The 13,081-nt window shown below is 50.5% G+C and overlaps 1 protein-coding gene across 1 annotated transcript in view; it reads left to right on the top strand.

Annotated features, from left to right (window-relative positions):
* LMF1 (lipase maturation factor 1) overlaps window positions 1-13,081 on the top strand; it is a 187,339-nt gene that overhangs the window by 48,288 nt on the left and 125,970 nt on the right. The window contains exon 4 of the mRNA XM_054390883.1: window positions 8,534-8,682. Coding sequence (XP_054246858.1) covers window positions 8,534-8,682 — 149 coding nt within the window. The remainder of the gene's footprint in view (window positions 1-8,533; window positions 8,683-13,081) is intronic.

A 13,081-nucleotide genomic window follows, 5' to 3' on the forward strand; every position in this document is an offset into this window, starting at 1 on the left:
GGAAGCTGTCCATGTTGCATGTGATTTGTTGTACCTTTAAAGCTCACCCAGTGCACCTCTCTGCAGCCAGCAGGGACATCCCCAACTGGAGCAGGTTACTCAGAGCCCCACACAACCTGCCCTGGGATGGCTCTGCAAAAAAAAAAAAAAAATCTCTTTTCTCATCTCTAGTCTGCATCTCCCTCTCTCAGTGCTTAGAAGACTGTCCCCAGCTTTCTGATTGGCCTCATGAGGAACTGAAAGGCCACCAGAAGGTCTCCCTGGAGCCTTCTCCTGTCCAGGCTGAACAGCCCCAAATCTCTCAGCCTAGGATCCCAGCCCTCCCATCATTCCTGTGCTCTCCCTGGTCCCTGTCTCTCCTGTGCTGAGGACTCCAGCACTGCAGGTGGGGTCTCAGCAGAGTGGAGCAGAGTGGCAGAATCCCCTCCCTCAAGTGTGGGGAGGAAGCAGCAGCTGTTGTGGTTATGCATCTGCAGAGACAGCACAGCCCTCAGTGAGGAGCAGCAATGCTCCTGTGCCCTCCTTGCCTTGCTGACCACGCTGGAGAGGTGCTGGTGGCCCAGAGTTCCTCTGAAGGCAGATGAAATTATTTTTTTGTTACTTGAAGCTGGAGTAATTAAAGGCAGTATGTACAGATCACTGCGAATGACAGCCGCCCACAGAGCTAAAAACAGGAAATCCATTAACTTCATTATGGAAAAAAGAAAATAAAACTCTTCCCAGCTGATTCCTCTGTCACTTAAAGTTCTGCATGGAAGGAGGCCTAATTTAACGCTGCATTAACTCCCTGTTATCACCCTCCTGTTACCTAAGTAGTTTCTAATGACTACCCTGGAGAGCACTTGGAAGCTTTTAGAAGTTTTTAAGCTAAATTTTTTTTTTTTTTAATTTTTTTCTCATTTTTTTTCTTCTCTGTGTGGTTTATACTGTTAAGAACAAAAGTTATTGATAACATTCCCCCAAATCTTCCAACAACATCCAGAAGTCTTCTGTTAGTTGCAGAAAGGGGAGGTAGCACCTTCCTGTTATCTCTTTGGCCAGGGGGAGACATTTCATAGAGGTGGTGTTCTGTAGAACCATGGAGTTGGTCCAGCAGGAAAAGCTTATCCAGTCCAGCCATCAACCCACCCCCACCATGGCCATGAAACCATATCCCAAGTGCCCTGTCCACATGTTTCTTAAGCACCTCTAGGGATGGGGACTCCACCACCTCCCTGGGCAGCCTGTTCCAATCCCTGACCCTCTTTCAGGAAAGAATTCTTTCCTAATCTCCAACCTCCCCCTCCCCTGGCACAATTTCAGACCATTTCCTCTTGTTCTATCACCTGATACTAGAGAGATGAGACCACCTTACTCCCCCACCTCACTCCACCCTCCTTTCAGGCTTTGTAGTACAACAGAATGGCTTGAGTTGGAAGGGAGCTTGAAGATCATCCAGTTCCAACCCAATTACCATGGGCAGGGACACCTCCCACCAGCCCAGGTTGCTCAAATCCTCACCCAGCCTGGTCTTGAACATTTCCAGGGATGAGGCATCCACAACTTCTCTGAACAGCCTGTGGCAGCCTCATCGTGAAGAATTTCTTCCTAATGTCCAATCTAAATATCTCCTGTTCTAGTTTCAAACCATTGTCCCTCATCCTATCTCTGCAAGTCCCTCCCCAGCTGTCCTCTAGCCCCCTTCAGGTACTAGCAGGCTGCTCTGAGGTCTGCCTTCTCTTCTCCAAGCTGGACAGCCCTGATGAGTCTTTACAGGCTCCAGCTTGTGATCAGAACATCCTTCAGTCACCCCCATAAGGCACCTTCTTTCCAACAGATGTTTCAAGGCCAGAGCTGGAATTGCATCATGCTGCATTGCAGGGAGGTGGGGAGGAGAGAGGCTGGGGAGGAGTTAATCCCATTCCAGTGGAAGCTGGTCTGTATTGGATGTCTCTCCTGCTCTGGCTGCCAGGGTGGCTGACACACAATATTCATGGGCAGACAGCTGCACTGTCCACTCCCAGCTCCTCTCTGCCCAGGCTGCAGAGATCTCCAAAATCCATCTGTGTTGTGTGGAAGCATTTCTCTGTGCCTGGCAAATCTGGATGTGATGTGTAGATGTAAGAGACAGTTCATCACCTTCTGTGTTTTAGGAAGGAGGATTAGCAAAGCTAAGGTCACAGTGTTGTTTCTGCTGGAGAAGAAATTATTTTGGCCAGATAATTTTTTTTTTTTTTAAACTCAGAAAAATGGATTCAGTGAAAGTCAGAAAATTTCTTATCTTTAGACTTGACCATTTTGTATTCAGGTCTGAAGGCTTCTTGCTCTTCTCAGACTTGTTGCTTTCTCCCAGCTCTGTCCCATGTGAACAGAAAACTGGTTTGGGATAGGGAAGAGCAGCTAAGCTGAGGCAGCTGAGATTGTTTAGTCTTCAGGAGAGGAGGCTGAGGGGAGGCCTCATTACCCTCTACAGCTGCCTCATAGGATGTTGGAGCCAGGTTGGGCTTGGTCTCTTCTCACATGCAACAAGTCTCTTCTCACATGCAAGGAGAAGAGGAAATGGCCTCAAGTTGTGCCAGGGGAAGTTCAGGTTGGATATTAGGAACAATTTCCTCATAGAAACCCTCAAAGAACCCCCATAGAAAGGGTTCTCAGGCGCTGGCTCAGGCTGCCCAGGGAGGTGGTGGAGTCCCCATCCCTGGAGGTATTTAGGGTACACCTGGATGTGGTGCTGGGGACGTGGTTTAGTGGCAGTGGTGGATTGTGAGCTCTGGGTGAGCAGCTGGACTTGCTGATCTCAAAGGTCTCTGCCAACCTCACCAGCTGTAGGATTGTGTGAAGGCTGAAGGTGCAGTGTGTGGAGCTGGGTGGGAAGGGGCTGCAGTGGTTCCTCCATAGCCCAAGGACAAGCTGTCTTGGGTTTTCCCATCAGCTATTTGCTGGGCAATAACAAAGATGAAAACTGGAAAGCTTTAATGATATAATGTCCCATAATCCAGATTCCATTAGAAATAATCCTCTCTATAGGGAGCCATAATGGGGCTGCTCTGGACCTTCCTGGAGCCTGTTCATAGCAAATAGACCTTTTTTTGGTCACATTAAGCACCAGTCCTGTTCATCAGATGTTCTGCCAAGGCCTGCTGTGGCTGCCGGCGGGCTTGGGGAGACCGCGCGGTGCTGGCTCTCGCTGATCCTCTTTCCAGCAGCAAATGAGTTTTGACTCTGGAGATCACTTCATGTGGAGCTAAATTTCCTACCTGAAAAGAGCACTGAAGCAGGCTCCCCAGAGAGGTTGTGGAGTCTCCTTCTCTGGAGACTTTCAAGACTCCATCTGGATGCATTCCTGTGTGACCTGCGCTGGATTCTATGTCCCTGCTCTGACAGGGGGGTTGGACTCTATGGTCTCTGGAGGTCCCTTCCAACCCCTAACATTCTGGGATCTGTGTAAGTTAAACTCTTGGAGGGTTTATAGCGTTTTCAAGAAGAAAACCATTTGAAAACCCTCAAAAGAGATATTGGGAAGCTGTTTTGTTTTGTTCATCTTCCCTTTCCCTGTTTTTTTTTTTTTTTTTTTTTTCCTGACATCTCCTCCCAGCTTCTCCTCCTCTGCCCCAGCAAAGACCTCTAGAAAATCACAGAATCAGGGTTGGAAGGGACCTCAACGATCATCTAGTTCCAACACCCCTGCCATGGACAGGGACACCTCACACTAGATCAGGTTGCCCAGCTCTGGATCTTGCCACCAAGCTTGGAGCATGTGACAAGCTTTGGGAAGGTTTGGGGTGAGGAGGGAGGGGAGGCCAAGCACAGCCACCATTGGCAGCTTTATTTTATTTCCTTTTTTTTTTTTTCCTTTCTTTCTTCCTCCCCCTTCCACTTTAAAAAAAAAAAAAAAAAAAAGCAGCAGCCAGCACTCCCCCAGCCCATGGCTCCCTCTCCGGCTGCGCGGGAGATAACAATGAGGAGCTTTGTGCTGCTCTGCAGCTGCTGAAATTTGACTAGATCCAAGTGAAGCAAACAGGAGCAGGTGGGTCACCACCACCACCACCCTTTCATTCCCAGCAGTATCAGTGTGTACTGGGGCTGTGGGGCTGGAGCTGAGCCCCCTGCAGTTCTAACCCGGTTGAAGAGGATGTCCTGCTTGGTGCTTCGAGGAGGGGAGCTGCCCTTCTGCCACAGCCAAATGCCATAGGGGGTTTGTTGCCCTGGGTGAAAGGGTTTTTTCCTCTCAGAATGTGAGGATTGGGAAATGTTGCTGCACCTGGCAGACTGGGTTGGTGCTGGTGCTTTGATTTCCATATTGCCACTGGTTTCTTGGTTTGTGCCATTGCTTGCTCCCATGGCTTCTCCTAAAGCTCACACTCACAATGCCCAGAACCTGGCCTCCCCTCCAGGTTGGATGAGACCTTGAGCAACCCTGGGCTAGTGGAAGATATCCCTGCCAGCACCCAGGAGGCTTTGAAACTAGATGGTCTTCAAGATCCCTTCCAACCCAAACCATTCTGTGAATCCCATAGCCCTAAAACAGGTGATCATTTGATTCCTCCTCTAGACTGCCCCAGGTCAAAAAGTTGAATTTCTTCATGTCCATGTTTTTGCTGTGCTAGAAGGGTCCTAAAAATGTCAACAGTGAGGATTTCTGCAGCTCTGAGGAGGGTTTGGGATATGGTTCTTAGTATATTTCCTGGAGGTGGAGGATGTGGTTGTGTTGGGCTGCTTTGCCTGGCACTGCTGCATCGATCAATACATCTCCTCACTCAATACATCTCCTCAACAAATACCTCTCTTCAACACTGCCCACTTGATCCCAAGAAAAGGGGAATAAGGAAAAAAAAAAATCCTGTTATTAGCTGCACAGGTCAGCTAAGTTCCAAAGGTCTTCCCTGGCAGGGTGGGCTGACTTGTTTGATTCCTTGTTGGTGCTGCAGTGTGTTTGGGCTCTGGGAGCCTCAGAAGTGGTATCAGAGAAGGTGGCAAGGCTCAAACTTGAGCAGCATTCAGCAGATACATGGTTACAGCCTCAAACCTGCCTAAGCTTGCAGGGGATTTGGAGCCTGAGGCTTTGCAGGGGCAGAGAGGAACAACTGTTTGGAAGTTAAGTTGGTGGTCAGAAATGTGAGGTTGCTGTTGATGGATCTAATCTTGCTTTCTCTTATCAACTTACAATCAAGTGAATGTGATCTGGAGCAGAGCTTAGCTCCCCCTTCTATGCTGTGCTGTGGATACAGTTGTGATGTTCAACAGCATGGCCATGGCCTTGAGACTCTTCATAGTTTAGCTGTGAGCTTTACTGGCAAACAGATAACCCTGCTGCCACCAGTACTTGTCTTGCTGCTAAGGTAGGATCAAGGCTTGTACCCTGTAAGAGTCAGGGTGAGATCCATGCTCAGTGGGGAAGAAGAAAGTGTTGACAGCTTCAGCGCTGGGTCAGGAGCAGTAGGGCTGCCTCAGAGAAGGGTCCAGGACAAGCTGCTGCCTGTGGTGAAAGGAAAGCTGATGGTTGGACTTGATGATCTTAGAGATCTTTCCCAACTGAAACAGTTCTGTGAGGCTGGAGAGGAGCCTGCAGTGCCGAGGGCAGGGTGTGTGACTGTTCGGGTGATGTGTGCTAGCGTGGAAAATTGATCTGCACGACCTCGTTACCAGCTGTGGGGACTGAGTCCATCAGGAAGAGGGTTGTTAATAAATCAGAGGCTCTCCATGCCTATCTGCAGCTTCAAGCTCAGCTTTTAGCAGGAACTTGCTGTGAAGGTCAGTAGCAAAGCTCAGCTAGCAAATGTACCTATTGCTGGGTGCAGAGCTGGCAGAGCTGGATAGGATTTAACCACAAGCCGAGGAGCTCTGAGCAGAGATTTCTGAAGCAGTGCTGTGACCGTGGTTTGTCCTTGGCTGCACTTGCGGTGCAACCCTGTTTGGTGCTGGTTTAGCTGCAGCCTCTGCCAGCCCCCGTTGTCAGCAAGGGGTCACTGCAGAGGTTGCTCCCAACAGCTGGCAGCAGGGTCTGCCTCAGGCCTCCCCTCCCCGCAGGGCTCCAGGCTGGCCCCCTCACTGGCACCGCTCGCAGCGCTGTGCTGTTGGACTCGCAGCTGGGGGGTGGTGGTGCCAGGACCCAAACTTGTCCCTTTGGAACAAGGAGCACAGGTGCAGGCTGAACTCATGGTGCTTGAGGGCCAGCAGATGCTGGGAAGGCTGGGGCTTGGCTTGGGACACGCGCGGTCCCGCACGCTCCCAGCGTGCTTGGATAACCCTTCTAATGCCCAGGGAATGTGTCACTCAGGAGCCTTTGTGCCCCTTTCCTCCATGCACAGAGACACCTCCCTAGCAGCTCAGTTTAAAAATAAAACTAAAAATAATGCCTCAGTGTCTTGCAGGGCGGGAGGCAAAGCTGCTGGCAACAGGAGATGCACACACAGGGATGTAAAGGTCGGCTGGAGGCATTGAGATGTTTGCATTGCTTGGAGCTAGAGCAGATCTGATTCTGCTCAGTGCTGTCACTTCCCAGCCCAGGCTCTGCTCAGCTCAGGCACTTTCTGCAGCTCAGGGCAGCTTTGCACAGCCAGGAGCTGCTTCTAACAGGGAGAAGCTGATGGGGAGAGCTCCTGCCAAGGGCTGGGCTGCAGAAAAGCTCTGCCTGAGACTTGCTCCTCTGCACACCAGGGCACTGCCACAGCTTGTGCCCCACCTTGGGGTGCAGCAAGTCAGAGGTGGCAGCTGTGGGGAGGAGCAGACAGGACAGGTGACCCTCAGCTGCCCACCAAAGGCTTGCATCTCATGGACAGCATCTTCAGGAGAAAGCTGAGGGATCACCAGGGTCAAGCCTCTTCTTCACTGGCTGATGTCCCAGGAGGAATCTGTACATTCTTCCTTTGATGCTAGTCCAGGAGTTCCTGAATCCAGTTTCAGAACCCAGCTCCTGGATCTGGTTCCCATCTGCTTCTGAATCTGGTCTTGAACTTCCCCAGTGCCTGCCTCTAGCACCAGTGGTGCCAAAGGTGCCATCACTGCCACTGGGGGTTGGGTTATATATGGGTCCATGTCTCTTGGTCTCTATTTCATGGGAATGTTCTTTCCATCCCAGCTGATTTAGTTTCTTTCCCACCCCATCAGTCTCTTTCCCTTCTTCCCTTCGGGCAGGCAGAGGGCTCTACAGAGTGGCTGTCACTCCTCTGGTGGCCAGCCCAGCCCCAAGCCCTGCAAGCCTCCCTGCTCAGCCACCCAGCACACATCCTATACGTCTGCAGGGGAAGACAGCCATTACCATATGAAAGCACTGATAACAGTGGGATTCTTGTGCAGGCAGAGGCACAGGAGATATACAACCATTTCAGTGCCAGTTAGACCCAGAACTGCTGCTTGTGCCTGGCTTTAGCTACAATTAACCTTTCACATTTTCTATCAGCCATTGCTTCCCTGCTGCAGCTGTTATTCCAACAATATACCCTGCTGCTCCTCTCCCAGGAGCTGCTTTTGGGGCAGTTAGGGTAGCTGTTGGAGAAGCCACAGGGGGTATGGAAGGAGAGTGAAGATGTTTTTAATAGCTGTTTGATGGATAATAATATATTGGAGGGGGGGGAAAAAAAGTGATGTTTTGATTTAGGGGACTTTGTACTTATTTAGGCAAAAAAAACACAAACCAGGAGGTTGCATGAGTGCTGCTTAAGGTCTTTTAAAGGGAGTTCAGTGTGGTGTTGCTTGTGTGGCAACATCAGATCATGGGTTTGAAAAGGCTTCTGGTGGTGTACAACTGGATGAAATATAAATGCCTTTGGTTGGGGTTTGAACTGGGTGATGAAGAAGAGAGATGTCATGGACCAAATCTGAGACCCTCTCACTTTTCCCTGAAAGGAGGCTGGAGCCAGGTGGGGGTTGGTCTCTTCTGCCGAGGAACAAGTGATGAGAAAAGAGGAAATGGCCTCAAGTTGCGCCAGGGGAGGTTTAGGTTGGACATGAGGAACAATTTCTTCCCAAAAGTGTTGCCAAGGCCTCGATCAGGCTGCCCAGGGCAGCAGTGGAGTTCCCATCATTGGAGTGTGCTGTCCCTACTCCTGTGCCATTTATCATGATTTTATATTTTTTTTTTTATGGCTTTAAAGTGCAATTTTATCTTCTAGAAATAGGAACACATCTGGATCCCAAAGCATCTGAACTCCTGTTGTGTAGGATGTGTTGGGCAGAGTTGCTATCTAAGTTCCCTCAAAAGAAACTGAAAAAATATCACCAAGTGGTGTTTGGGACTGATTTTTTTTTTTTGTTTGGTTTGGGGGTTTTATTTGTTTTTTCTTTTTGCTGTTGTTATTTTGCTGTGTTTGGTGTTTTGGTTTGGGTTTTGGGGGTTTGGTAGTTTAGTTTGTGTGGGGTTTTTGTGTTAGGTTTTTTGTTGGGGTTTTTTTGTTGCTTTTTGTTTGTGTGGTTTTTGTGGGTTTTTTTTGAGGGGGGGGTTGTTTGGTTTTTTTGTCTTTTCCTTTTGAGCATTTGAAATTTGGGGAAGGATAACTCCTAGGACTTTGTACAATAACTCTTTTCTTTCTTGTTTTCTCCCACGTTGGCACAACAGGATGGGAATCACAGCTTCTGGAAACAGGGTTCCTGGGGATATTCCTCTGCCCACTCTGGACCCTCTCCCACCTGCCCCAGCACACTCCCCCTTCCAGCATCGTCATCTGGGGCTTTCGGTGGTTGATCTTCAGGATCATGCTTGGAGCAGTGAGTAGAACTTCACAGTTTTGCTGCTTTTTTTTTTTTGAGGTGACAGCCATAGGAGTGTCTCATCCTAGCAGAAAACCTGCTCCTGGTGCAAGGCATTGGAGCCTTTTGGGCTGGGAATGTTTCTGTTTACAAGGAAGAATCCTGTGGCAGGAAAGGCTTCGTGCTCTGGCTTGCTGAGTCTTTCACCTTAGGAGTGGCAAGAGGACAAACACAGGAGTACCTGCAGGGGCTTACAAGAAAGCTGGAGAGGGATTTTTTACAAGGGGTTGCAGTGATAGGACAAGGGGCAATGGTTTTGAGCTGGAAGAGAAGAGATTTAGATCAGAGATAAGGAAGAAATTCCATCCAGTGAGGGTGGTGAGACACTGGAACAGGTTGTCCAGGGAGGCTGTGGCTGTCCCCTCCCTGGGGGTGTTCAAGGCCAGGCTGGGTGATGCCTTGAGCAACCTGGGCTGGTGGGAGGTGGTTTAGTAGCCATGGTGGTGTTGGGGTGACGGTTGGACTCAATCTTTAGACTGGATCTTTAGAAATCTTTTCTTAACCCAAGCAATTCTCTGATTCTGTCTGTGTATAGCAAGCCCATGAGAGCAGGTGGAGGGAAGCAGCCCTTTCTCTCAGCAGCTTAGATGATCACCAGGTTTGCATCCTGCTCTCCTTTTGGGGCTGGCAGTCTGAGCTCTGCTCTGCTCCTGCTGATTTGTAATATAGCCTCTGAAATATGGGACAGATGGGATGTAAAGGGAGAAGCAAACATCTCAGTTACTGTGCTCTCCGTGCTGCTGCTTGGTGTTATCTGGAGGGCAATAACTCTCCCACTGTTTTATGGAGAGCCCCATGCAGAAGAGATGCTGCCCCATGGGTCCCCTGTCTGTCTGGGTTACTGATATATAACTAACAGGCATGGGAGAGGAAAACATGGAAAGGTCATTAAATGAGAATCCACACAAGCAAGTGGAAATTGGTGATTGATGGCATCTTTAATGTTCTGGGGCCCAAACACATGCACTTCTCCTTCTTGGCCAGGATAATGATGCTTGCAGGCTCCAGGAAGCAAGTTTAATGCGTGAAGTGGAGGTCTCCTCCTGGAGTGCAGATGCACCTGCTCACACACCAGCTTGGATTTCTCTCCTAAGCTGGGCAAGAGCTTTGCCATGTGCACAAATGGGGGCTGGGGGAGGTTTTTCCCAGGGGTGGGACTGGCCATGGTTGTAGCTTACACAGCAGGTAAGTTTAACCTTCCCCTGTGATTCTCTGGGGATTCTTCTGTTGGTTGTGGTAAAGCTTTCCTTGGGAAATGCCTCAGAATCATAGGAAAAGACCTTTAAGATCATCCAGTCCAATCAATCTCTAGCTCTGCTGCTAAACCATGTCCCTCAGCACCACATCTCTGTCTTTAAAACACCTCCAGGTGTGGGGATTCAGCCACCTGCCTGGGCAGCCTGTGCCAGTGTTTGAGAATCCTTTCAGTGAGAAATTGCTCCTCATGTCCAAGCTAAACCTCCCCTAGTGCAGCTTGAGGCTGTTTACCCTTGTCCCATCACTTGTCACAAGGTAGAAGAGACAGACTCCACCTCACTCCAACCTCCTTTCAGGGAGCTGTAAAGAGCCAGAAGATCTCATCTCAGCTCCATGTCCTCAGCTGCTCCTCACCAGCCCTGTTCTCCAGACCCTTCACCAGCTTTGTTGTCCTCTGCTCCAGCCTCTCAATGTCCTTCTTGGAGTGAGGAGCTCAAAACTGAACCCAGTGTTCAAGATGTGGCCTCACCAGAGGCCATGTCTGGTGTTCCCCTGTTATCTCTTGTGCTTAGGAGGTGAGCACTGCTCCTGGTGCTCAGCACCATCCTCAGCATGGTTCCATTTCCTCCTCTCTTAGCTGGTAGCTGTTGAAGCATTTGAGCACTGTCATCCAGCTCTGTGCTGGTGGTGTAAGGGAGCCTTACTGTCCCCAGCCTGATCCTGCCCCCAGGATGACATCCAGATCTTGCTCTATGGTTTGTGTGGGCTGGCAGGGCTTGCTTAGGGGGCTGCAGAACATGAGGAGTAAGATGATCTCAGCTGGGTTCTTGCAGGAGGAGAGGAGCAGAGGCAGGATCTGCTTCTGGGGGTTGACTGGCAGCAGGCACTGGGCTGATCTCAATCACTGCTGACTTTCTACAAGGCGTAATTGCATGACTCAATCTATATGTTTGATGTTGCTAATCATCCATTAGTGCAGGATGTAAAGAGAGATGCTTCTGGAGCAGACACAGAGACAACAGAAGAGGGGTCCCTTTGTGTGAGCCAGCAGCTTGTTGGGAAATAAGTGCTGCAAACAGACATCTGCGTGGCTGAGCTGCCTCAGGAGTGCTCAGTGAGTTGATGTCTCTGTAGGTTTTGCTTGTGCCTCTCCTTTTTTGCTTGTGCCTCTCTCTGTAATTCTGATTGCTTGAAGCTTGCAAGATGCAAAGTGTTGTCTCCACCAGAAGCCAGGCAAGCAGCAGGGCAGGAATAACCTCCCTGCAGCAGTGCACCTGCTGGAAAGCAGCTCTGGGGAGAAGGACCTGGGAGTGCTGGTGGACAGCAAGTTCCCTATGGGCCAGCAATGTGCCCTCATGGCCAAGAAGGACAATAGTCTCCTGGGGTGCATGAAAAGGAGCCTCAGCAGCAGGTTGAAGGAGGCTCTCTATGCTAGTGAGGCCACAGCTAGAGTGTTGTGTCCAGTTCTGGGCTCCCCAGGTCAAGAGAGACAGGGAACTGCTGGGGAGAGTCCAGGGGAGGCTCTGGAGGTGCTGAGGGGCCTGGAGCATCTCTGTGAGGAGGAAAGACTGAGAGCCCTGGGGCTGTTTAGCCTGGAGAAGATCAGACCAAGAGGGGATCAGCAGCAGGCAGGGGCTGGATTCAGGAGCTGGCTTCTGGAGCTGGATTCAGGAGCTGGCTTCTGGAGCTGGATTCAGGAGCTGGCTTCTGGAGCTGGATTCAGGAGCTGGCTTCTGGAGCTGGATTCAGGAGCTGGCTTCTGGAACTGGATTCAGGAGCTGGCTTCTGGAACTGGATTCAGGAGCTGGCTTCTGGAACTGGATTCAGGAGCTGGCTTCTGGAACTGGATTCAGGAGCTGGCTTCTGGAACTGGATTCAGGAGCTGGCTTCTGGAGCTGGATTCAGGAGCTGGCTTCTGGAGCTGGATTCAGGAGCTGGCTTCTGGAGCTGGATTCAGGAGCTGGCTTCTGGAGCTGGATTCAGGAGCTGGCTTCTGGAGCTGGATTCAGGAGCTGGCTTCTGGAGCTGGATTCAGGAGCTGGCTTCTGGAGCTGGATTCAGGAGCTGGCTTCTGGAACTGGATTCAGGAGCACACAGATCAAAATCAAAAGCAGAAGGGACAGAGTCATCCTCAGACACCAGCCAGTGAAGAAGAGGCTTGGTCCTGGTGATCCCTCAGCTTGATCCTGAAGATGCTGCCCATGGGATGCAAGCCCTTGGTGGGCAGCTGAGGGTCACCTGTCCTGTCTGCTCCTCCCCATAGCTGCCACCTCTGACTTGCTGCACCCCAAGGTGGGGCACAAGCTGTGGCAGTGCCCTTGGTGTGCAGAGGAGCAAGTCTCAGGCAGAGCTTTTCTGCAGCCCAGCCCTTGGCAGGAGCTCTCCCCATCAGCTTCTCCCTGTTAGAAGCAGCTCCTGGCTGTGCAAATCTGCCCTCAGCTGCAGAAAGTGCCTGTCCATTGCTCCTGGGGCTCTGAGCAGCCTGCTCTGGTTGCAGATGTCCCTGCTGACTGCAGAGGGGTGGACTAGGTGAGCTTTAAAGATCCCTTCCCACCCAAAGCAGTCTGGGATTCTATGTGCACATGAGTCAGAGGACTAGGCAGGTCACTTGCCAGCTTGATAACCTGGTGTTCTGTGCAAGTAATTATCACTACTGGAGATGCAGTAAGGAGGTGAGGGGGGGATTCAGGCTCTGGGGGGAGCAACAGCCGACTGGGCAACTGGAAGTAAATAGAGAATGAAGTTGGAGCTGTGTCTTGCAAAGGATCACAGCCATATGGAATAAGTTACCAGGGAAGGTGGCTGGAGCAGAGACTGTAAGTGAGTCTGAGACATCTTGATTAGTTTCTGGAGGAAAGGATTGAAGAGTGTAGTGAAAAAGCAGGGAAACAGGATTTAAAGCACATTACCACTTTAATTTAAAAGTGCCCAAAGCAAGGAAATTCAGATTTAAAGCTGCCAATCTGTCACCGGCTGATGCAGGTGTTGGGGTTGGGGGCACTCTGCGGGGTCTGGGTGCAGATGGGTCCATGCCCTGCAGGCTCTGCTCCCTGGCTGGGGACCATGAGCTTGGGCAGGTTAAGCTCAACCTCAGGTGTGCCCCAAGAACGAGGTCCTTTCATGTATGTCTTAGGTAATAATAGAAAAATGATCATGTTTT

The sequence above is a fragment of the Indicator indicator genome, chromosome 22, assembly GCF_027791375.1.
Source record: "Indicator indicator isolate 239-I01 chromosome 22, UM_Iind_1.1, whole genome shotgun sequence".
Lineage (NCBI taxonomy): Eukaryota > Metazoa > Chordata > Aves > Piciformes > Indicatoridae > Indicator > Indicator indicator.